Source organism: Chrysemys picta, chromosome 3 (genome assembly GCF_011386835.1).
Source record: "Chrysemys picta bellii isolate R12L10 chromosome 3, ASM1138683v2, whole genome shotgun sequence".
NCBI classification, from domain to species: Eukaryota; Metazoa; Chordata; order Testudines; family Emydidae; genus Chrysemys; species Chrysemys picta.
The window spans coordinates 31,404,636-31,430,734 of record NC_088793.1 but is presented as its reverse complement, the minus strand read 5'-3'; the positions used below and the strand labels follow the sequence as shown (position 1 = coordinate 31,430,734).

The window sequence follows — 26,099 nt, the reverse complement described above, 5'->3', positions numbered from 1 at the left end:
AATCACCTCTATGTCAGTGCTGGAATTATCTACTGGTATGTCTCAAGGCCTGGGATGACTACTGTCTATTGGTAAAGCATTGGATAAGAGTAGGAAAGAAAACCAAAAGGACTAAGAGTTAACTTCAGAGAACAGTAGGATATTGTTAGGGCTTTTTCCTTGAATGTTACATTGAATGAATAAGCTTGTTAGCTGTTCCTTTGTGTGAACTGTGATTCATTTTGGTTTTTATCAAAGATATAACCAATGCATAGTTTTAATTTGGGAAGTGCAGGAGCTGGAAGTAAACAAAGAGTTTGAGGGAGTCTGGAAGGCGGCACAGGGTCCAGTGACATCCAGCAATTAAGCTTTGGTGGTGAGCAGTATGAGCACTAGCATCACAACTCCTTCGGGGTTAACAAAGGTGGGGAAGGGATTAGTGGAAAGAGAAAGATGTGCTGCCAGAGATGATGAGTCTGATGGAGGGATTAGAATATGAAACCTTTTGGAGGAGGGCCTAAGGGAGAGATCAGGCAGGTGCTTTCCCAACATAACTGAAAAACTAAGAAAGGATATTGAGTAGTTATTTGAAAGTGAACTTTGCACATGCCTGGATTTTGTGTTTGCAGAGGGAGCTGCACATATTCAATAGTAGCTTTATCTGGCCCTAGAATACCAAAGGTAATGTGGCCCTCTTCTTCCTCAAACCTAAAGTTGTCTCTCCTTTACAAAATGTCCGTATGTGTATCGTGTGCTACGGTGCCTCTAACCCATCTCTTCAGTTTAATGTCTTCCCCAACACTGTTTTTCTCTTTTCTCCTTCTTCTCTTTTGCTATGCACCATTGTTTACTCTGCTCATTGTCTCTGTATGGACTGTTATAGTCTATCTTCTCCTTACTTTCTGGACACTCTCTCTTCCTCATTGCTCCACTTCCCCTTTAATTTCTCCTTTGCATACTATCACAGCCAGCTCACCATAACAGACCTTAAGTATTTGGGATTCTCCCTAAAACCTCATTTAAATAGGTTTAACATGGTTAGCAACCCCCTACTTTGAATGTATATGTAATTCGGCATACAAAGCTTTCTCACACTTTCTCTCTGTTATATATTACAATAGTGAGTTAATGAGAGTGAATCACTATTAGGCTAAAACCTTCTATTTTATAATCTATTACAAATAAAGATGATAAATCATCTGGTCAGGGTGGGGTGGAATTGAAAGGAGTGTTGCCCAGTGGATAGAACACTGGAGTGGAACTCAAGACTGGGTTCTCTTCTCAGTTCTGCCAGTAGCCTGCTAAATGACTTTGGGCAAGTCACTTCATCTCTCTGAACCTCAGTTTTCTCTGTCTATAAAATGGGCATAAGAATACTGACATCCTTTGTAAAGTGCTTTGGAATCTATTGTTGAAAAGCCCTACATAAGAACTAGATATTATTAATTATTATTACTATTCCTAGCTATCAAAACTGTGGGCTAATTAAAAAGAATAATAGATATTATACAGGGGAAAATGATGAAAGATGACCTGATTTGACACTTGGACTGTTTTTGTATATACTCCCACAACTTCTCAACCACATTACAATCCTCCCATAGTGTGTCTACTCAGACAATGCGAATACTAATGATTACCTTTAAGGATGATTAGCTCAGCTGGCCTGCACTCTTGGAACCCATTCCCTCCTGGTGGTGTCACGGGAAGATTTATGCACGTTAGGATTCCACATCTTTCCCCCTAGAACATCAATGATGTAGTCCACTGGTGGTCCAAGGCCTTTGTGGTGGTCCACATAGAGTTGGCAGGTCAGGTGGTGATGCTGATTCTATTCCTCATTACCAACTGATAAACTGTATTACAAAAAGCCTACAATAAATTAATCTTTTTCCTGATATTACTTCTCCATGTAAGCAACTGCTGTCATTGCCACAGAGATGTTATTTGATCATGAAAGTCTCTTGCATGATCATAAATGGGAGATCCATGAGGTCATCTACACTTTGTAAAAGTTTGAGAACCTCATTCCTAGAGGCCTTCTAAGACTTCTGAGTTCTTCCTGTTCAAAATTCTTTCCCCTCTTCAGTCCCATTACAGTAAGCTTGTAAATAACACTCTGAAGTTATCTTGCTTTCTCTCCAAGGATCTTGGAGCACTTTGTAAACGCTAATGAATTAAGCCTCACCACACTTCTCTGAAGCAACTGTTGGTAATATCCCCATTCCACAGATGGGAAAATGGAGACACAGAGAAGTGTAGGTGCCTTGTTGAAAGTCACAGAGAAGTCTGTGGCAGTTGCAGGAATAGAACACAGATTGCTGACACTCTCTCCTGTGCTTTAACCACAAGACTCCTTCCCCTCAAAAAAATATCTTTGGAAGCTACATTCCTGAGGTCCTTGGTGATGCAAACAGTCTGTATTTGGTACACAGAGAAGAACGCTGCAAATTCTATCCTGTATTCCTCTGCTGACTGCCATTTCCTAGTTCCTTTTCCTCTCTCTGTCCCCATCTCCCTTTTCCTTTCCTCTGCTCTCATACATGCAATCTCCTTTATGACCCTTCACTCCGCCTCTGCCTAATCCTGTTTGGCTCCCCCGGCAGCCTAGCAGCTTGTGTTTCTGCTGTGCCGCCCTCTGAGCACTGGCCCACTCCTTGTATGATTTGCATCTTCGTATCAGAGCGCTATGAAGATGCACTTAGCAGAGGTGATGAAGGAGCACACCCGTGGGTTGTGAGCAGCTCTCGCACTGAAGGGACGTGGCGACTCAGTGGAAAAAAGTGCCATAACAGATGCACGTGTCTAGCTGAGATCATCCTGGGAAAGGACCTGGCCATGGTTTTATTACTGAGTGCTACTCAGGTGAGAGAGATCAGTGTATCACAGAGCATGAATCTCCAAAGGACCCCCCCCACACACACACACACTACCCCATTGAAGCAGTCAGAAACTGTGCAAAATACTTTTACTCTATGGCTAAATCACGCCACTTGCTGCAACTTCGAGTTTGAGCTCTGCCCTCCATGGTTATATAACACCCCTCCTCCCCATTCTCATATCTGCTCGGGAACAGACCGTTTACATGACACATTCCCGCCGCAAAAACACTCATTCAAACAACATGCCAAGCCAACCCCCTACTCCAGGCGCTGGCGCGTTCAGGCTGATTTTTCACCTCCCACCCAGCTGTGTTGGGCTGAGCCCAGGCAGCCTCCTGATTGGCCGGCGGGATCACCTCAGCTCTCCGCCTCCTAGCGCTGAGTCACAATACAAGAGGCGGAGGCAAGCCTGGGAGGTGAGGGCCTCGCTAGGGGGACTCCAGACGGCGGCCTCGGCGAGCCATGGGTGTGTGAGACAAGCGCGAGTGACGTGCTACGTGACGCTGCTTCCCCCCAAAAGGAAGCTCCTTGCTAGTTCTTGGTGGAGAAAGCACCCAGCGTAGCCCGCTTACAGGCTGGACCCTGCATTCCCCTCCGTGCACAGAAGTGCCTGATTCCCAGAAGAGCGCGGTGTGACTCCAAACCGTGTCTCTCTCGCTAACAGACGTTGGTCCAGTCAAAGATATTATCTCCCACCCTGTCTCTTGTGAATCCCCGGGCTAGTCCTGTGGGTGTAAACCTAGCAGGATTGGGCCCTTAATCCGGTCACTTTGGCAGGGTCGCCATATGATGAGGAAGTGCATTTGCAGAAGGCGAACATTTCTCCTTTCAGAAACCCCTTTAAAGTATCCCCCAGGTTTCTGATACAGAGCTTGACCCCCCCCCCGCCCCCTTTAATTAATGCCCTGGCCTTTTTGCTTGCTGGCAGCTTTTTTTGGGTGGGGGGTGCTGGTCCACTCAGGACTGTCAGATGAGGGTGAATTGTAATTTGGGCTTTTTCTCTCCTGCGCTCTTAATTTTTTGTGTGTCTGGCCAATGTATAAAATTAGGTCCTGCATTTGCCTCTCCCACCCCCCAGGTGTTGGCATAGAATGTAACTTTTATTATAAAATGTTTGGCCAAAGACCTCCCTGATATAATCCCACTGATGGGATTTCAGAGTAATGCCTGTAGACATCTGTTTAATTTCTAATGAACCCTATTGACTTCATCCCATTAAATTCTGTAGGACTTTCCCAGCAGGGGAGGCAGCTTTGAAATGCACCCCACACACCAAGATCTGTCTGCACTGAATTATGAGATTTACAAAAAAAATGAGTGAACATTAAAACCCCAAGGAGGCAGAGTTTCCTTACCTAGTGCCTGATCCAAAACCCATTAAATCAATGAGAAGAGTCACTGACTTTAGGGAGCTTTGGATCAGCCCCCAAATGCCTTATCCGGTGGGAGGCTGAGTCCCTCCTATGAGATGCTGGGCTGCTTTAATTCCTGCTGATGTCAGTGGTTGTTTGGGAGACCAGGTGAGTGAGGGAATATCTTTTATTGGACCAACTTCTGTCAGTCAGAGAGACAAGCTTTCGAGCCACACAAAGATCTGTGTCTTGTCTCTGTAATATCCTGGGACCCAGAGGGCTACAGCTACATTGCATACAGCAATGGGTGTCAGGGAGATTCAGAACCTTACAGGATCAGGCCCCAAGCGACTGACACTTGATAGGTCTGTTGCAGTGAAGGCTGCTGTTCTGAGGCTCTCCCGATTCCCCTTTTGTCCCCCCACCTACCAATGTCTGTATCCTGTGGGTCCCTCCTCTAGGGCGGGCACCAGACAGCCAGTGAGGTCAATTGACATCTCTGCAGCAAGCTGTTTGCACACAAAGGCCAGTTCCAGGACAAGGCAGTGAGTAACTGAGCTTCCTCTTAGAGCGATAAGGTGGGTTGGATAATATCAGTTATTGGACTAACTTCTGTTGGTGAAAGAGACAAGCTTTGGCGCTTGCACAGTGCTTCTGCTTGATATTCTTCCCTACCTCCTTCTTTGCCCTAGAAGAGAATGAGGTGTGCGGTGGTGGTGTTTATGTGTGATGCGTTTTTGCGTTCCTGTGGTCCTGGGAGCTGTTGATGCTTTCTGTTGGGGGGTGAAGGGGCAGAGAATCGATTGATAAAAGGAGGAATTAGGGAATTTATAAAACAAAAGGAGGATTTGGAGGGGGGCCAATGTGAAAGAAAGAGCTGGGTTTTTAATTGCTTTGGGGTATCTGATTGAAATCCTGAGCTTTAAGCTGCCATCACCAGGCAGGCTTTTCATACTCCTCTGGCATGTGGTGCCATGACCTTGGGGGCCCCTTCTCTCACCTGCTTGGATTCAGATCTGTGCCTTGGAAGGTCTGAACTGCCTGGAGCACCAGCCTTTTCTCTTAATTCTGGGTCTGGTTTTAGTAACAATTTAAGTGAAAATAATAATTTTGGTGAATAAATGATATAGCTTACTTTCCTCCAGCTAAATTTTGTTTTCAGGGTCATCTGGGTATTTAATTTTAAATTGGCTTGCTGGAACCATCAATGCTAGGTTTTAGAAAGTGCCCCACCAGATCCCCAAAAGGCTAGGATGAGAAATCGTCTTTCCCTGCTTGTCTCAGTCAAAAATGAGAGGAAAGGAGAGAGCTGGGTTTCTCTCTTTAGTTGTTTATTCTCCGCAAAGTGTACCCTACTCCCCTATAGGTAGCTGTGAACTGAGCAGGAAGCTAGGAGTTAGGAGATGTGGAGTCTGTTGCCAACTCTGCTACTGACTAACTGTGTGACTTTGGGCAAGTCACTTCACCCCCTGTGCTTCACTTTTCCCATATGTATGTACCTGCCTTTGAGAACTACTGAAGAAACATGCTACATTAGTGTCACTAGACTACATCCCAGCTTTATCTGAGAGGGGAAGAGGAAAGGGGGATAACCAGGCCAGGCATAGATTTAAGGTTACAGTGAAAGCTGGGTAGAGGGTAGTGGAATTTTATGTGTAAAACTGAACTTTATTTTTGTTTTGTATTGTTTTCTTTCTGTAACAACTAGCAGTTGTTTTGAGTGATAGACCCTCTTTGTCTTTTAAGAAGAGGGATTTAAACTTTCATTATGTACTTTAATATAAGGTTTTAGATGAACGTCATTATATTCACCCTCATATTTAGACTGTGCTTCAGTGAGAAGAATTTGTGTTGTGTTTTGAAGAAATGCTATATTTTGTGCAAATTATATTTTTACTACAAGACAAGAGTGTGCTTCACTACTATGTAGTAGCCTGTCTAATAATACTTGGATAACCAAGATGATGTTTTCACCACCGGTATGTGATAAATCTTAACTATTATGCTTTGGAGTCGATTTTCTCTTTCCTATGTAAACTCATTGGCCTACCAACAAACCCCTTAATCTCCAGTTTGTTCTGTTTTTTGTTGTTGTTTGTTTGCTTGTTTTCACTACCATGGCAGAAAATATGTATCAGCAACTTTTAAGTAGCTATAGATAAGGATTTGTCATTGTCAACATTTCAATTATAAAGTCAGATGGAAATTTCTGCTTGCTTTAAAACTGGCATAAATTCCTGGAGTGAATTTAAAAATGAAAATCCAATAAAAAAAATTATTTGACAATCTCAAGGGTAAGGTTGCGAAAAATAAGAGCAATGGAACACTAATGGATTTCTGATGCTCTTAGATCTCTAATAGCTTTGTTTTAAACTGAAATCTTCATGTTATTAGCCCAAGATGTGGACTACATGACTCATGTGAGTACCCCATTCACTTCAGTGTGACATTTGGTTATCAGGAAGATGAACAGGATTTGATCGTAGGCTCTTTTTCATACATCATATGTGTATGCCATGTAGGTATGTGTGTGTATATGCACACACACAAAATGATGATCAGAAGAGCTCAAAATATAATAAGGGTTTGATTTGAAACTCTTGAAATCCAGAAAATATACAATCAAAGACTAAGAGACAAATCTCGCTTTGTATTATTATAAACCATACAACTTAATTGAAAGAAAGGGACACTAGGCCACTGAGAGGTCTCAGCTCAGAGTTGAATATGCCTTGAATCACCGGACCACATTCTGCATTGACTTACCTACTTAAAACTCCTTGACTTCAGTGGAATAGCCTGCGGCAGCACCAGAATATAGCCTGCTGTATTTTCTCCAATTATTTTAAAAGTTTCTACATCTCATTTACCAATTTGTACTTTGCTGTCTATCGGTTGCATTTATTTTGACCCCATCGGTAAAGTATTGAGCACCTCAGAATCTTTACTGTATTTATCCTCACAACAGCCCGATGAGAAAGGAAAATATCCACATTGATCCTCATTTTACAGATAGGAAACTGAGCCACAGAGAGACTAAAGTGCCTAAGGCCACTGTGGTAAAGGAGGCAGTTGAACCTGGGTCGCTCGACTCCCAGGCTAACATGCTAACCACTGACTATCCTTCCTGCCTTTGCACATGAGGATTTATCACTAGCAAACTTCCGCTCTCCAGTCTGATTGAGCTCGCATTTTTGGTTTAAAGTGCTTTTATAAACATCTAAACACAGTATTGCATTTTTATATAACATCAACATTTTCAAACTGAAGGACTTCTTGGGCTTTTGGAATGACAGATGTTGAAAGTGATGGTAACTCCATACAAGCTAAAGGGCATTTTTACGAGGACCTATTGCAGCCGTTCTCAAACTTCATTGCATCGTGACTCTTTTCTGACAACAAAAATTACTACATGACCCCAGGAGGAGGGACCGGAGACTGAGCCCTCCAGGGTGGCGGGGCCAAAGCTGAAGCCCAAGGGCTTCCGCCCTGAGCTGGTGGCCTGTAACCTTAGCCCTGGGTGGTGGGGCTTGGGCTTGGGCTTCAGACTTGCTGTGGTCCTTGGCCAACACCAGCCTTGGCAACCCCATTAAAATGGGGCTGCAACCCACTTTTGGGTCTTGACCCACAGTTTGTGTAAGATAAAGAAATACAAGTATTTGAACAAAAACATTCTTGTTCGATATGTGTTTGTGTAACACCAACAGACCCTGGTTGTTGGCAGGTAGGCTTGACCCTGGGACCTCTGGAGCTTAGTGTATGAGCCTCTACTCCATGAGCTAAAGGCCAATAGGTTGTTTGCTAAGCCTGTAGAGCAGACTCAATAATCTTTTTGTCTCTCGCTAAGTGGTCTCAGTGCCACTAGATGGGACAGAACACCACACTCAGAAGGTGTGTGGGTTCAAACATGGAAATACAGAAGTGAACTGGGAACTTTATTTACTAGGGTTGAACTGCAGAATATTTCTGATATTTTAAAAATAATGGTAGGGCCTAATACATTAACAGAGGGCAGGCTACTAGGCACCTGGTAGACAAACACAACAGAAATGTGTGGGTGTGGTAGGGGCATGTTTCAGCAACTAGGAAGCTGGTGGGCCTGATTTTTCTTCTAGGCTGCTGCCCCTGGACCATGCTGGGGAGGCCTTTGGTTTTGGCTTTGGCTACTAGGTATGTGATTAAAATATGATATAATTAAGCCATATCCCAGCCTTTCTTGTTGCTTTTCTTGCTTAATCTGATTTACAGAATAGTCTAAAGCAAACTTTTTATCTGTCATGCTGGCAATGAGATGAATTTTTAAATGCCAGGCATACCATACTTGGAGCTTATAAGGTCATATCATCATGGCCTACATAGACTATTTCTGAATAGGTGAGTGAGTGATTCATGATTTCAAACAGGTGGAGTTTCCTCCTTATTCTTCACTTGGGTGGGTGGCAGCAGGATTTTTCCTCTTCTTCCTTGTGGTGATACCAGGAAGTTTACTCCAGTCCCCACCCCCAAATGAGCATATCACTTGTCATCTATGGAGGCCAAAGCTGTTTGCTTAGGGGAACCTGTGTATCTGCACTGGTATTCAACCTACCCCAACTCTGCACAGCTTTTTTGCCACTGGTTTCTCTGTCATTTGCTGCCCTCCTCACCCAGGAATAGCCCTGTAGGAGTTTTTCACATCACAGAGGGTGAAAGCAGGTCAGTTAATACTGACACTATCAACATGATTGCTCTGCTGAAGACCCAGTTTATTGGCGGGAGACAATGCTGTGGAGAGCAGATCTGTATCTAGCTGTGCACTGTGGACCCTGACTCCTGTGGAGCAATCACAGAGACCCTGTGTCAGAGAAAGGGGGAATGAGGGTGTGAAGGTGACCCAGCATATTGTACAACCCTATCCAGATCCACACCACCTTTGTGTCCCCTCCACCACTATGGGCAGAGGGAACAATATGCCTCATGATGATCAAGAGTTTAAAAATTAACACACTTGGGAGGAGCTTCAAATACATGTGACCATCCACTTCTTCATCAAGCTCTCATCCCTCTCTTTCCTTATGAAAGAACCTCGGGGCATTTCTAAGATTGTATGCTTAACTGTTATGGTCCTATCACCATAATATATGAACATTTTCAGTCTTCAATGCACTGTATTTATTCTCATAACACCCCTATGAAAGAGGAAGTGCTATCACCCCCATTTTACAGATGGGGAAACTGAGACACAGAGAGACTAAATGACTTGGCAGCAGTCATGTAGGAAGCCTGTGGCAGATCAGGGTCTTAAATCCATAACTCCCAAGTCCTACACTGGTGCCCTAACTATTAGACCATCCTTTCTTTCTTCAGGAAAGGTTGGATCTAGGCTTCTGGTTTGGTTTTATCTTAGAGCTAAGCCCAAGGAATGAACTGTGAGTCTGGATATTGAATCTGCTCAACAGCTCAAGAGTGGGTGTTCACCACTGGGTACCCATCTCTAGTGCTCAACAAATATAAAGGACAAGATTTTCAAAAGTGACTTGTGATTTTGGGTGCCTTCGTTTTTGGATCCTCTACTTGAGATGCCTGAAAGACAGCCTGATAGTTAGAAAGTGTTGGCTTTTTCGAAGTGCCATGAGTTGATCACCCCAAAATCACTAGTTTCTTCTGAAAATCTTGGGCATAGGTTTTAGGTTTTGTATTTCAATGACAAAGAGTGGTACATCCAATTTTTGAAAATTACAGCAATGACTTTTCATGAGATACTTCAATCTAATAAATCAGTAGTTATTGTGGTTCATGTTCAGACATGTAGCATTAATCTTAATTTTGTAAATAGCCATCCAAAGAATTTTCATCTGAAATATATTCTTCCCTTCAGCATGCTTTTAGCATAAGTCTTTCCAAAATGTACAATCTTATAAGGCTTTTTTCTTGGCAAAGAATAAGCCTTAGAAGAATGCCATAAAGTACTGTAAAAAGAGCTAGTGTTTAATAATGCAAACAGCATTGAACTCTTAGACCCCAGAAAAAAATCAATAATAATAGGATACTGGCAATTAGAACTCATTTTACAAGTTTTAAAATGATACATTGTGGGCAAAACTCTCCATCCATTTACACTAGTGTGAATAATGACTAACTCATGGAGTCTGGAGGGGCTATAATGTGGTTTTAGGATGTAACAGTTACTCTTCCTGGTTTTACATCCTTGCAACTGAGACCAGTGCGCAGATCCTTAGCTGGAATTGTCACAGCTCCAGGACTTCAATGGAACTATGATGAACCAGCTGAGGATCTGTCCTCAGGTTTTGGCCACTTCCAGCATTGCACTGGTTTAGTGAAAAGTTCCTGCTTATTAAAGGGATAGTATACATTATTATTAAATGTTGTAATTTGTTATTTGTATAGTTATAGTGTCTAGGGACCCCATTCATGGGTGAGAGTTCCACTGTTCTAGGTGCTGTACAGATATACCAAAAAGACATCTCTGTAGATGTTTTTTATTGAGCTTTTGATTTGCCTTGCATTTTACCGTGCTGCAGATCATCTTCTAGCAGCCTGCCAGATAGCTTTAAGTGCAACATATTTCTGACCCAAGAACTTGTTAACGACAACTGGAAGTGCAGAGGGGTTACAGGAATCTCCTGATTCTGCTTTGTATATTCTGGTTCATCAATATCATTGTGAAATGTATGTACAGATACTATGTAAGGAGTTATGTATATATACTGAAAATGTTATTGAAGTCTATTTCAAGGTATTAGTCACCAGAAAACAGGTTTTTTGTCAGACAAGAGATGTTTAGCCATCTATCTGTTTACATGTAAATTGACTGTTGCCTCATTCACCATCGGTCCCTTATCACCATTCTGAACTGAATGCAAATGAAGAATTGTAAAAAGGAATCTCAGAAATAAACTGACAGGAAGAGGAACACAGCAGGGGAAGAGAACCTTATCTTGAGGTGCATATAAAAGGTTTGCTTGAGTATATTTGGGGGTACAAGGGAGATGCCTGGGCATCCCTTAAGTAGGAAGTAAATGGACAGCAGACTTGCTTCATGAAAAAGTGGTCTCAACTAGAGTGAGCTGAAAACAGTGAAAAGAACTTTGGGTGAGATAAGCTTCTTTAGAGAGGAGGTTAACCTGTTAGCTAAGTTTAGTCTCTAGAAAGCATGTTATGATTTTGTTATTATATGTAACCATTTGTTTCTAATATTCTTATTCACTATTACTTGAATCTCTGTTTTTCGATAATAAACGTATCCTTGTCTTCACTATAAATATAGCTAAGTGCTTTGGTGTTAAGTAAATGACTGGTCCTGAGTTGACTCTTACAAGCAGGCCTGGTAATTCTGAGTGTTCAGTAGATAAGGGGCTGGACACTACAGGGAACGCCCACAGGGCTTGGTGTGTGCCTATCACTACCTGTACAAAGAGAGTGAGGTCTGTGGAGGCCTGGAAGGTAGTGCTTGTGCTGCCAGAGGTTATTGGTTTCAGGGAGCTGATCCACAGCCAGCATAGACAAACTACTTTGCGCTAAGTGCAGGTGGTGGTAAGAGCCTCAGAACCCTGGGTACCCCTGGGGAGTGGCACAATGTTACCAAAGTTGTTATTGCATGGGATTTTCAGAAAGCACCAAGTGACTTAGGAGCACAAGTCCTATTGAAAGTTAATGGGATTTATATTCCTAAGTGATTTATGTGCTTCTGAAAATCCCATCCATTATTTGATAGCATCCAAAGGTGTGCTAGGCCCCCTTACAAAAGGAACAGAAGTCCTGCTCAAAAGACTTTACAATCTAAATTTTGATGTGACCTAATGAGTGAGGGTGAAGAACAGTAAGGTGGGGAATTGGGTGACAGGAAGGGTACAGGAACATGATTATAAGCTAACTCAGTTAAAAGTATGTGGACGTTATGGTGGTGCCCTTTAAAGATTTTTATTTTATAGGTATATTTATATATAAAACAGAGAATAAAGGTGCAAGACAGTGAACTTAGTTATTGTGGGAGAAGTGAACTTTTAGAAGAGATTTAAATGAGTAGGTGGTGGTAGCTTACATAGATCAGCCTGGTGTAGGTTAGTAAAATATTTAATACCGGTATGACAGCTAACCATTTGTTTTTGACCTATTCATCTACCGGAAAAAGTGTCTTCACTGCGAGCCCAGTTTTGCAATGCAAAATGCTGAATGTGTCTTACAGTCAACGTGAGATGAGGATGCTCAGCAGCTCTCAGAATTAGGCTCATGTGTCTTCAGGCTGAAAATGATATCAGGTAGTGGGAAAAGTTGGCTAAGTGCTTTTATTTTCATTGTAGCTACATGTTGTTGTCCCAAGGTACAGATCTGCCTGTACATTCTAATTCAGTACAAAGAACAAAACGATAGCAATTGGGAAATTCTAACAGAAGCAGTGCAGATAGTCGGCATAATTTCTCTTTGATTTTTTTTAATGAGCTTGGAGCGGAATAGCTTTATATTTTCCCAGTAGCAACAATATTTTCATATGGTATGGCATGCACTACCAAACAGAGAAATATTATGTCTTTGTACATTGTGTTCTTGTGGAGGTCAGAGGGCCACTAAATTCAGTGTAAGGAACACTAAAGGTTATAGCCCCTGAGCTGAAGTTGTTTATTCTTGGAACTGCTGCCTGGATAGCGAGTAAAAGACTTCTTGGAGCAACTGGAGTAAAACACGTTGCCAAGCCCACGTGCAGCCTCCTTGGGAATTGAGGAATGTTTCCTGGAATGCTGACATTCTCTGGAACTGACCCTGGACCCAGAATATAAACTCTCAGACCTCTGTAGGCACTGAACAATTTAAGCTTTGGTTGTATTGCTCTTTAAAAATTAAATGTGGTTGGGAATCTCAGTCAGAATTCTGAATTGCTTCATGCTGTAAATAGTCTTGTGCCCCTTTCATGCCCTGAAAGTACAACCACTAAAGCATTTTTTAGAAGTTTGAAGCAATCCCAAAAATTTTCCATAGTTTTCATCAGTTCTATCAGATCCAGTTTGCGTGGACTTCATTTTGGAATGAATGAGGATGTATGAAAATCCACATAAAGATGGAATAGGATTTCTTTATGGTCAGTGAATGTTGGACATTAAACAAATGAACAAAGCACCAGAGGCAAAGGCATTATTGAGAGGTTAAAGTCATCTGAGCTGTAGCAGAGCGGTGCAAACTGCACCTTGACTCTCTGCACTCTCAGAGGGCTTCATTCTGAGGATAGGCAGTATTGCTGTGATTTCTGCTGGGTGAGGGTAACTTTAAAATCCTCTCATGGCTGCTTGGGAGTCCCACTGGAGTAAGCTGCTGAGGGGATGCACTGAATCAGCACATCCCTGATCCTCTTCCCTGGCTGGCCTCTCAAGTTCCCTCTCACGTGAGGAGAGTTTGTGGCTTCTTTGCAACCACTCACCTACTAGACAGACAGTCTGTTGTTGCAGGACTCTGCCAGGTCCTATGGCAGTATCAGGCATAGACTGGGGCAAATCAGGGACACTATGTGCTGGGCCCAAGTGTAACAATCTTTAAATTTGTTTGAGCTGAAAATAAAATCTGTTTCTTACTAGATCTTAGTTTAAAAAAAAATTGCCAAGTAGAAACAACCGTAATATTTCGACAGCAGCAGTCTGTGCCCAGAGCTCTAGCTGCACTAGGATACTGCTGCCTCTTAAACGTGCATTCAGCCAGATGCATGTGTAATTAAAGAGCCCATAGAGGCAGAGTGGTTTGACCCCCTTTCTTGATAGAAGATTTTACTCCTATGCACCAGTTAGTGAATATTTCTTATTAAAATTAGTTAATCAGGAACGTATTTTCTAAATACAATATGTTCCCTGAATTTAACAGAATAAATAATGAACAGGAGACATTTCATATTCATGAAGATTAGTGAGCTCCCTGAATATGATTGTATACCTCTTTCAGCTAACTCAAAGCTCCATTGGTCATTCCAGCATCCATTGGCACACCATGTGGATTTGTGCTCCTCTCTGAAAATTTTCACACCATGAACCCATTACTTAATTACAAACATCCATATATTATTAATTATATTACATTATTGCTCAAGTTCCCCAAACTTCCCATTATAAGATCCTGTTTTCAGTTGCTTATAACTTTGCCAGACTTTAACCTTTTGAGACAAGCTTTTCCATGCTTGAAATCAGCCTCAGGCTGAAATCTTATGGAAAATTTCAGACGAACCACTTCAGCCATTTCCAAGAATGAAGTTAGTGATACACTGTTTTGGCCATGTTAAAAAACACTGACAACCTCTCCTTTGAAAAGCTGTAGCACCCCTGTTCTTTGGAACAGGGACTTGAAATTTGGCAGGGTGGTGACCTTTTTGTTAGGGATTTGCCTTTTGCTGTCCCTGTGAAATCCACCCAAATTTGACCAAGTTATAATCCTTTGAAAAATCTCAATTTGCATATGCTGTGTGAGGAGCTCTCTGATGACCTGACAATCAAAAAGGAATCATACAAAAAGTGGAGACATTGACAGATTGCTAAGGATGAGTATAAAAAATAGCACAAGCATGCAAGGACACAATTAGAAAGGCGAAGGCACAAAATATGTTTTACCTAGCAAGGGCAATAAAGGACAATAAAAAGAGGTTCTATAAATATATTAGATGGAAGAGGAAGGAAAGTGTAGGTCTATTATTTAATGGGGAAAGAGAGCAAATAACAGATGATGCAGAGAAGGCTGAGATGTTAAATGCCCTTTTTGCTTCAGTCATGGCTAGAAAGGTTAATTGTGACCAGATGCTTAAGACAATTAATATTAACAACAAGGGGGGAAATTCTTGGGCCAGAATAGGGAAAAAACAGGTTAAAGAATATTTAGATAAGTTAGATGTAAGGCTTTTGACACAGTCCCACATGATGCTCTCATAAGCAAACTAGGGAAATACTGTGTAGATGAAAATACCTTAAAGTGGGTGCATAACAGGCTGGGGCCCCCTTTCATTATGATATAACATTTAATTCATATTTCAAAGTCAGAAGGGACCTTGTGATCATCTAGTCTGATCTCCTGTATAATGCAGGGCAAAGAATGTCCCCAAAATAATTGCCAGAGCAGATCTTTTAGAAAAATGTCCAATTAGTATGTGATCATGAATTTTTTTGGCAGGAAAAGTCTTATGAAGTTTCTCTCTCTCCTTTTGTACTGGAGTGGGAGATTTGCTGTTGACTGGTGGGAGAATTGGACCAGTGGAGGGGCAATGCACTTGCCCAATCCAGCTACACAGGCCAGGCATACTCAATATTGAAAACAAAAGAAAGTGATGTAGTGGAGGAGGGATATGAAACAAAAAAGCTTGTCGATTTAGATACAGTTGGAGCATTATTTGGGAGTTGCAGAGTCTCAAAGTCTGACTGTGGTTTAGAATCCAACTGCTCTCTGGAGTTTTGGAAGTAGTTATCACTCTGAGTTGAGCGCTGCACTTCATTTTGCCTTCTAGTGTCTGTTCAAAAGTACAGCCACTATAAATAAATTAGACTGGGTATTCCCATTCTGTGTGAAATCATTTCTTTTCTAACATGAAAATAATCCATTGCTGGAATCTAACAGTTTCTGGATTGTTCAGAAGTCTTGACAATATCAGATTTTTTTGACTACATGTATCTTCTGTATGCTTCTTTCCAGGCACAAACCATGAATTACGTTGGGCAGTTAGCAGGCCAAGTATTTGTTACTGTGAAGGAGCTCTACAAGGGATTAAATCCTGCCACGCTATCTGGATGTATTGATATAATTGTTGTACGTCAGCCAGATGGAAATCTTCAATGTTCCCCTTTCCATGTGCGCTTTGGGAAAATGGGGGTTCTGCGTTCTAGAGAGAAAGTGGTAAGAAAACAGAAGTCTTGTTACTTTTCTTTTGTTTTCTCAGTGTGTGAACTCATTGCATGTAGATACAGAGTATGTTAACAACGTAGCAGTCAAAGCTTTCATTAGAGGTTCTTTATAAAGAGCCTAAATTGTATTTTCAAGGTTCAGTTAAAATGGTTGATAATGCTATCATTATTTTAATGCATAATGTGTAGACAGTTGATCATAATAACTACAAACCAAACTACAGTTAGGCAAATGTATTGACTGAAAATACAGTTTCCATGTCTACATTTAGACTTTTACTTGGAATTTCACAAGATATAATTATGGCTCATGTTATTTAACTTGATAATATTTATAGGATTGGGTTGGCATATTGACAAATATTTTAATTAAAGTACCTCAAGATTCCTCTCATTATAGCTAAACTTTAAAGTTTTGCAGTGGTTTCTGTTGAATAATGATTGATACTTTCCATAATTGTTGCAAAATTCCTTTTCAATATGGCAAAAGGTTGACAGTAAAGACCTAGGTTAACATTAAGTTCTCATGGTTTTACACTAGGACCTTGTTGTTCATCATGTTTATTAATGACCTGGAAAAAAGGTGTGAATGGTGAGGTGGTAAAATTTGCAGATAGCAAAATTATTTATGTTATTCAAAGCTAGAGAAGGCTGTGAGGGACTTTAGAGGAACCTAACAAAGCTAGGAGAACTGGCAGACTCATGTCAAATGAAAGCTACTGGTGACAAATGCATGATAACACTGCTGTACAGCCAAAATGCTTCTGAAATAAATGTAAACAAACTTTACTAATTCTGGGTCACTGAGAACAAAAATGATGCTTAAAATTGTTGATTGGCTCTAGTTTTCAAGATATGCTATTGGGTCAGTATATACGACCCTTGACTTGGGAATGGCGGAGGATTAGTGAGTTATAAAGGGAAGGGATCTCAATTTAAACCAGAAACGACTAAAATACATCTTTGACTGGATCTATGAATAAATCTGACTGGGTTTGGACAGTACTTGCTTTTTAGGCAAAACAATGAATGATGCAATCTGAAGCTGGTATTGCGTCATACATGATATGAATTGCATCATGTTATTCCTAGAAGTCATGGATGATGCAATCATAACGAAGCTTACATCACTCTGCTGAACAAATTGCCCTACATCAGCTCTAGAAATCATACAGTGTCATGCTCTCTTATTTGTCAGTGTTTGATTTTGCAAAGGGACACATTTCTGTTTAGCCAAAGTGAGCAGAGATGCCTCGTACTTGTGTGAACAGTGCAGATAACTTCTGCTATGTTTGTGGTGAAGTGACTTTTGCATCACAAAAGCACAGTATAACCACTATGGTTAAGAAAGCCTATCACCTTTATTTTGGCTGCAAAATTGGAGATCAGGACAAGAGGTGGGCCCCACACATATGCTGCAACACTTGTGCAACAGATCTTCGCCAGTGGTTGAACAGGAAAAGGAAATCTATGCCTTTTGCAGTGCCAATGATTTGGAGAGAGCCAACAGATCATACCAGCAATTGTTATTTCTGCATGGTGCCTCCAGTTGGGAAAGGTGTGTCAAAGAAGAAAAAGTGGACTGTGCATTATCCAAACATTCCATCAGCTATACGCCCAGTACCCCAGGGAGAAGGACTGCCGGTTCCTGATGCACCAGAATCATTCTCACTTGAGTCAGATGAGGAAGAGGGGGAGGATGAAACTTCTGGTCCTGAACCATCAATGTCACAGGACCCACATTTTCTCCCATCCTCCTCCTCTGAACCACACTTCATAACACAAGGTGAACTGAATGACCTTGTCAGGGATTTGGAACTACCCAAGAGTAAGGCAGAGCTGTTGGGCTCCAGACTACAGTAGTGGAATCTCCTGGCAGGTGATGTTAGGGTTTTCATGTTCCGTGACCGTCAAAAGGATCTTGTCCCATTCTTCTTCTTCATGGAAGGTGATCTTGTAGCCTGCAACAACATCGATGGTGTGATGGCAGCCCTCAACATCGTTCATGATCCAGATGAGTGGAGACTGTTCATTGATTCATCGAAGACGAGTCTTAAAGCTGTTTTACTGCATAATGGCAATGTCTTGCCATCAATTCCAGTTGGTCATGCAGTCCATATGAAGGAAACCTATGACAACATGAAACAACTTTTGAGGTGCATAAACTATGCCCAACATCAGTGGCAGCTTTGTGGCGATTTGAAGATTGTTGCTCTCTTGCTTGGTCTGCAGACTGGATGCACAAAGTACTGCTGTTTTCTCTGCGAATGGGATAGTCGTGCAAGAGATTCCCACTACATCAAGAAAGATTGGCCACTCCGACAGTCATTGGAGCCTGGGAGGAAAAGTGTTCAGCATCCACCACTTGTTGAATCAAGGAAGATTTTGTTACCACCCTTACACATCAAGCTGGGTCTGATGAAGGACTTTGTCAAGGCCATTGACAAAACACAAGCAGCTTTCAAGTACCTCCGTGGAAAATTTCCAAGGTTAAGTGAAGCTAAGATAAAGGAAGGTGTCTTTGTTGGTCCTCAGATTCGTGAACTTCTTCGAGCTGATGCATTTGACCATGCACTGCGTGGCAAGGAAAAGACAGTATGGAAAGCCTTCCAGTTAGTGGCAATAAATGTTCTCAGAAAGAAGAAGGCAGACAACTACAGGTTGTTGGTGGAAAACCTCCTCAAGGCATACAAAAGCCTTGGTTGCAACATGTCACTAAAGATACATTTTTTGCACTCTCATCTAGATTTTTTTCCACCGAATTGCGGAGCAGTGAGCGACAAGCACGGCGAGCGATTTCACCAGGACATTGCAACAATGGAGAAACGCTATCAGGGCAAATGGAGTCCATCAATGCTTGCAGACGATTGCTGGACAGTGACAAGAGATGCTCCTTTTAATGAATACAAGAGACAAGCCAAGAAGCGCCGAGTAGACACTGAATAGACTAAACTATGTACATAATAGCTTTTTGCCTTTTGTTTCATAATAAATTTTATTTATATAACCCTTTTGCTGATTTTTAAAGTGTTACATAAACAGGACAGGTGAAATATTATCATGTAAATCAACCATAAACACATGAAAAGACCTAGGTTTACAATTTATGATTAAAACTCTACTATCTACACAATATACATAGACATAAAATGTAAAAACTTGAATATCTTAGAAACAGTAGCCAATCAGTTGTTTTAAGTGTCATATTTGAATTCAGCACATCAAAATACATAATAAATAGCACATTTTATCTTTGAAGCAGACGACTTCTCAAAAATTGTAGACCAGTGTAATTTGTACTACTTACAGTTAATTTAGAACCTAAAATGTGTGTAATCGCTCAGGAAACTGACCTGAGTGTCATTGTTGATAGCTGAGTGAAAACTGTTGCTCACTACTTTTCTGAGTCAAAAAGGAAAACTGAGTATAAAGAGTGGGTAGAAAATACTGGATAATGTCATTATATAAATCAGTTGGATGCCCTGGCCTGAAATACTGTGTTCAGTTATGGTCACCCTAATCTCAAAAATGATATAACAATTAGAATGGGTGACTGAAATGATTAGAGGCATAGAGATGCTTCCGGCATGGAGGAGAGATTGAAAAGATTGGGGCTATGACAGTGATTAAACAACAATGAATGGTGTGAAGATGGCAAATCAGGTTTTCCTATGTCTCCTTTATCATAGTGCCAAGACAGGGGCATTTAATGAACTCGAAAGGCAATACATTTACAACTGATAAAAGGAAATACAGACAAATTGTACATTGAGTGAAAATGTGATACTTTGGGTCAAAAAGTATCACATTTATCACCGAGGTCAAGAGCTTAGTAGGATTTAAAATAGATTAGAAATTTATATGGCTAATGCAACATTGTAGGGAAGCAAAGACTCACCGGTCATCCTGGGAATTAGCTCTTGTCCAGCCCATAGCGCCCTCTGCAGGCCGGTGTCTTGCCTGCCTTAGGGCCCAGTGTCCCTCCCGGATCCCGATACCTTTTACCTCAGGGTTCTGCCCTGCAGTACCCCCCACTCTGGGTCTCCCCTCCCAGGGGAACCCCCAAGCCTCTAAACCCACCTTGCCTCAGTGGCTACTGCCAGTCGTCATCTAGCCCCCATTCACTGGGGCAAACTGCAGTCTGTAAACACCACTTATCATTGGCAAGGGGGTAGGACCTGCTGCCTTTGCCTATCCCAGGCTGCCCCTCTGCAGCCCCCAGTACCTGTTTTGGCCTTTAACCAGGCCCACAGCTCCTCTGGCCTTTCCCCAGCCGTGTCGTGTCGTCGTGTCGTGTCGTGAGTTCCCAGACAGCTAGGTCCTTCTCCCTCCAAAGCTGGAGAGAGACTGACTCAGTCCCTGGCTCACAGCCCTTTATAGGGCCAGCTGTGGTCTAATTGGGGCGTAGCCCCAGCTGTGGCTGCCTTCCCAATCAGCCTAGCCTTTCATAGGAGCAGGGTAACTGCCCCGTTACAAATATCTACAGTTATATTAGATAAAACACAGAATTTTTTTTATATGGGATAAAAACAGTCATGATTGAGGGTGCAAGCCAACCATTAATTAACAGAAACAACGAGGACTCCTCGTTGTTTCTGCTGATACAGACTAACATGGCTACCACTCTGAAACCTGTCATTAACTAACAGAGGTTAGCAAGATACTGCCCCAATAGGCAGCTTTCCCCATAATTATCTACTATAGGTTTCTTTCACCTTCCTCTGAAGCATCTGACCAATGTCAGGGACAGGATAGAGCAATAGATGGAATTGAAATGGCAGTTCCTCTGTTCCTAAGATTGCTTTATTTTTATTGTTTTTTTCCTCCCAAGGTTGACATAGAAATTAATGGAGAACCTGTAGATTTGCACATGAAACTAGGAGACAATGGAGAGGCATTTTTTGTACAGGAAATGGACAATGATCAGGTAACGTCTAAAGATGATTTTAATTTGTCAGCATTCTGGCGCATACACTGTGGCAGCGATTTTGAATTTAGGGCTTTTGTTTAAAAATATACCTCGATCCAGTATATGTTTAACTGGGTCATTCAGATAGTTGCTGTGCATTTTTTCTCATAGAGGAGTTTGGTACTGGATTACATTAGCATTTCAGGTTTGACAGCTTGGCAAAGCCCATTGTCAAAGTAATAACTAAGGCCCAAATGTGCGTGTGTGTGTGTGTGTAAAAACAACAAGGAGTCTGGTGGCACCTTAAAGACTAACAGATGTGTGTGTGTGTGTGTGTGTGTGCATGTGCGCACAGGCACAAAAATATGCACACTTTAGCACACTCCAAATATCCGCAAATACATTGCCTAATGCACACTTGTGTCCTTTTAAACATGTGGTCTTAAAGTGTTCATGTTACTCATTAAAAAGGTCTGATTCTGCACCCATTACTCACACTGGATTCTACTTAAACTAGAACTCCTGTTGTAAGACTCTGTGATTAACTGCTATGCACTTTAAATGAGAGCCACACTAATGTTGATGACACTTCCCACAAGGTAGAGAAGGGGAAACCTTTTAAGGGTATTTGCTTTAGGAGTATGCAACAATTGTTTTGATTCTCCAGCATGAGACACATTTTTAAACCCCGATGTACCAGTTTAGTCCCATTAACTTCAGTTATGAGTTGCATCCATGAACAATCTTTCTCCCCACGTCTTTACATGTAAATATGTTAGATGGTAGCAATCATTTCCAGATAAACAAGATTGCTAGGAAACTTTCCACATGTATTTTAGATGGGGTGTGTATGTTATTTAGTGTATATAACCACATAAACAGAATCTTTGGGAAAGTTCTGGTCTCTCTGAAATCTTGACACTGTGTGATACAAGTCATACCTGTCACTGATGCAGAAGTTACTAGCCCCCTACTGTTTCCTGAGAACGGTGTGATCTGCATGCAGATCATGGGGGCATGACCAGGACATAAGTTATGAATCTTCACTTAAGAAATAGTGGTTCCATCACATAATAAGCATTGAATTCTGCCCTGGGATGTGCACAGTGCCTGCAAAGCTCCCATTCAACTGGAGCCTAAGCAATCATCTAATTTATGTTTGAGTTGCCTTGTGTGAAAAGCGAAAGGAACAATTGTGTTACAAGGCAGAACCCTAACTGAATGTGGAAGTGAATGTGCCTTCCAGGGTGCAGCATATGCTCCGCTGTGTACCTGGGTAGTTCCGTGAGCCTTTTGTTGGGTGGGTGTGGCTCTGCCTCCTCCCTTCCTGTCCTCCTTTGGCCCTGAAGGGAGACTACAGCTTGTTGGGGCACACGGGAGAAGCAGTCTCTGTGTTCAGGGAGTGTAGGGACAGTCGTGCCTCTGGGTGGGACAGTGTGTGGAGGCTTCTCAGGCCTCTCCTTGCATCCATGCTGGAGCCTGGCACAGTCTAGCCCAGTGTCCACATTCTGATGTGTTAACATTTGAGATGAGCCTGAGCCACAAGCTTTGGGTATGGATCCAGAGCAGAGTCTGCGGAGGTTTGGATCTAGGATTCTGGTTCAGGCCCATTAGAGAGACAGAGGATGCTGAGCTATTAAGATGGATCAGACTTACCCCAAAATTCTATGTTGTTTGGTTCTTCTGATTCTGGCCTATATCTAGCATCAACTGGCTAGAGACACGGGCCAGTATTAGCTATACAGAAGAACCCCTTAGTGCAGGTATCCTCCCTTGCTTCCTCTAGGAGCTGCCACCCTGAATCCATTTCCCCCTGGCTTGGAGCCTAGGGAGCACACATGGGGAAGGGGCACTCTGGGCGTGAGTTGTTTTGATAGTCAGTTGGGTTAATGGACAGAGACCATTCTGCTCAGATGCTAGACCTATATTTTTGACTGTGGGAGGGAATAATATACCCCCTTGTTTTGATTTCTTTGTCTTCAGGAGGTAATTCCTTACCACCTTGCTACCTCCCCCATTCTATCAGAGGGAGCTGCTCTGATGGAATCACAGCTGAAGAGGAACTTGATGGACAGGGTGAGGAACCTGGACTCCACTGGATCCTCACAGGTATCAATCCCCGGGCTTGCTTCCCAGTCTGCTATAGAAAGTTCCTCGATTTGTGTCTCTGTGAAGAAAAGAAGGAAGAGGAGGAGGAAATCTACCCATAAACTTGACAGTTTAAAAAGAGAAGTCAATGGAGACACATCAGAAGATGAAGAAATGTTTTCTATACAGATTAGTTCAGAGGAAGAGAATGAGCCCGTGGACAATATGAGGTATCATCATTTATAATGCAGATCTAATGCCAGATTGAAAGGATTAAATGTTTCTTGCATGTATTACACAGAGAGGGGACTCGGTGTTTTTCTGGGTGTGTGTGTAAAAATGTCCTTCTAAATTAACCAAACCCTGAAAACTAGTTATGAAATCCGAGAGACTTCTGGTCTGAAACCAACATGGAGAAAACCCCTTTTTAGTTTGGCTATTACTCCCTGGTAATGTATAGGTACAGGAATCTAATAGATACCCAGGATCAGAGCCTTAGCTAGTGTAAATTAGCATTCCTCCATTGATTTCAGTGGACCTACACTGATATACACCAGCAGAGAATTTGACCTATACTGTATCTTGTGTCCATACAGTGGATAAAACATTCTGATGATTAATCTACAATATCCAGATCCACTAATTACTGGAGCTATCATTGTGCAAACCCCATAGATCCTGAAGTTACAAGCATGGAGAGCCAACTGCTCTGTGGGTCCTCTCTTGGTCCCCTTTGTTCAGCTCTGCAGTTGGCTCTCCCTTGTTTTCCTCTCCCTACCTGTGTTTCAGAGCAACAATAGCTCATGGATGCATTTCTGCTTTGAAATCTGGCAGAATAGGAGGGAAGCTTGTGATGTACAGTGATTACTGCTTCGGATTTATCACCTCCTACTGTACGCACTTCCCACCCCCATACATCTACTCTGAACCAGAAAAGCTCCATCTCCACAGTCTGTGTACAGAAGGGATGTTGAGGATTCAGAGGGTGAGAGTAGCATGTAGCAGAGTCATTGCTTCCCCCTTCCATTGCCCTCATCCACTTCTTCAGATTTCAGCTTCCCTCCAGCAGCACACATGGCTGAGGAGCATCTGGCCCTGAGAATGAGTTTTAACCTAGGAAATTGACAGCAAAGTGACCAGGAGAATGATATCTGTGGAACTATAGGGTGTGAGTCAGATTATGGTTTTCTCCCACAATTTGAATTTATACCAACATCTGGGTGTCTTCTTACTAGAACAGGGATTGGCAACCTTTGGCATGCAGCCGGTTTGTTTACCTGCCGCGTCTGCAGGTTCAGTCGATCGTGGCTCCCACTGGCCACGGTTTGCCGCTTCAGGCCAATCGGGGTGGCGGGAAGCGTCGGCCAGCACATTCCTCGGCCCGCGCCGCTTCCCCCAGTCCCCATTGGCCTGGAGCGGCGAACCGTGGCCAATGGAAACAGTGATCGGCCGAACCTGCGGACGCGGCAGGTAAACAAACTGGCCCGGCCCACCAGGGTGCTTACCCTGGCAAGCCGCGTGTCAAAGATTGCCAATCCCTGTACTAGAACATGTCTGCATTATTCTGTCTATTAGCTGAGATATGAGGAAATTTAATATTCAAGCATTATTTTAACTTCCATTTTTTTTTATGCTCAGGATATCTGTTATGGATGAGTTTAGTGAAGAAGTATCTGAAATAAATGCTTCTGCAATCAGTATGCTTTCGCAGTCTGCACCATACACCCGTTCAGATGGAGAGTGGTCACCCCTTCAGAGGTACAGTATATAGAAGTATAATATATCGTTTTTTTAAACAATCTCTCCTTCCTCACTTAGTCCTACTTGCTGCCTTCTCAAGTCTTGTTGAGTGAAGCATTGTCACTATACTAGATGAATACCTTCTACAGTTGAATATGCAGTATTGTTGTAACCATGTCAGTCCCAGGATATTAGAGAGACAAGGTGGGTGAGATAATATATTTTATTGAACCAACTTCTGTTAGTGAGAGAGACAAGCTTTTGAGCAATACACAGCTCTTCTTCAGGTCTGGGAATGGTACTCCCAATGTCACATTTTCATTTAGCTATGATGCTGGGAGAACCTTTCCCAGACCTGAAGAAGAGCTCGGTGGGGCTTGAAAGCTTGTCTCTGTCACCAATAGAAGTTGGTCCAATAAAAGAGATTGCCTCACCCACCTTGTCTCTACATTTGAGTTCTGACAGTATGCAACAGCGTTAGGGCAACTCTACTCTCACTTCAAATGTGGACTATACTGTGTTTGAACCCTATAATATTTGTTGCCTTAATGTGGTCACATGCCCAGTGCTGATCTTTGAAGTTGGGAATCGTGCTGCCCTAAACCAAAAATTCATTTGTCCAGAAACAATGATCTAATCCTGAAGCAATTACTCACATGTATAGTAACACTGATGGAACTTGAATCCATGCTACACAGAAAGACTTTATGAATTTAGTCATGAGTCTATTTTTTTTTTACTTTTTTTTTACCTACCAAGAACTTGCAAGATTACGCCCTAATATGTAAAAAAAACAAGATTCTTTATGATTCAAGAAAATAAGCTTCCTTTGTCTATTTCAAAAACCTATTTCTTTAGTTACAAAGGTGACTATAACATGGAATGTTCATTATAGATAATAAACACATATACATACAGCATACTATATACTTATATTCCTTATGCATTTCTTGTTTAATACTCTTTGTGTACACACAGTGTGGGTGTGCATACATTAGACTCAGTGTGTCAATTTGGATTGCATTTCTTCCTCCTGAGGAACAGCCTCAAAACTGTTCAATTGACGTCAGACAAGTCCTCTTTCCGTATGTCTCAATGGGGTTCCAATGAAGTCTATTTCTTGGTGACTTGGTGGCTAGTTTGAACTGTATGCTACCTTTGTGCTTCTTTATTGCAATGCTTAGATTTTGAAAACTTGAGATGTACAGTCCTGTTTTCAAATGACCTTTGAGTACCTGAAGAGCTTGTGTTAATTAGCACCTATTTTGAATAATGACACCCAGTTTTTCTC

General features: G+C 42.0%; 1 protein-coding gene across 18 annotated transcripts in view; it reads left to right on the top strand.

Annotated features, from left to right (window-relative positions):
• The window catches only part of LPIN1 (lipin 1), a 118,626-nt gene that overhangs the window by 54,268 nt on the left and 38,259 nt on the right, over nucleotides 1-26,099 (top strand). For 9 of the 18 annotated variants that reach the window (XR_010599421.1, XR_010599426.1, XR_010599423.1 and 6 more), the window contains 4 exons: nucleotides 15,863-16,063; nucleotides 20,903-20,998; nucleotides 22,964-23,298; nucleotides 24,707-24,826. Coding sequence is in view for 10 of the 18 variants with exons in the window: in XM_065587691.1 (XP_065443763.1) it covers nucleotides 15,863-16,063; nucleotides 20,903-20,998; nucleotides 22,964-23,298; nucleotides 24,707-24,826 (752 nt within the window). In the remaining 8 variants the exon portion in view is untranslated. Of the gene's footprint in view, nucleotides 1-4,420; nucleotides 4,792-15,862; nucleotides 16,064-20,902; nucleotides 20,999-22,963; nucleotides 23,299-24,706; nucleotides 24,827-26,099 lie in introns of those variants that run through there. The other 9 variants (XR_010599427.1, XR_010599424.1, XM_065587694.1 and 6 more) reach the window with 4 other exon arrangements.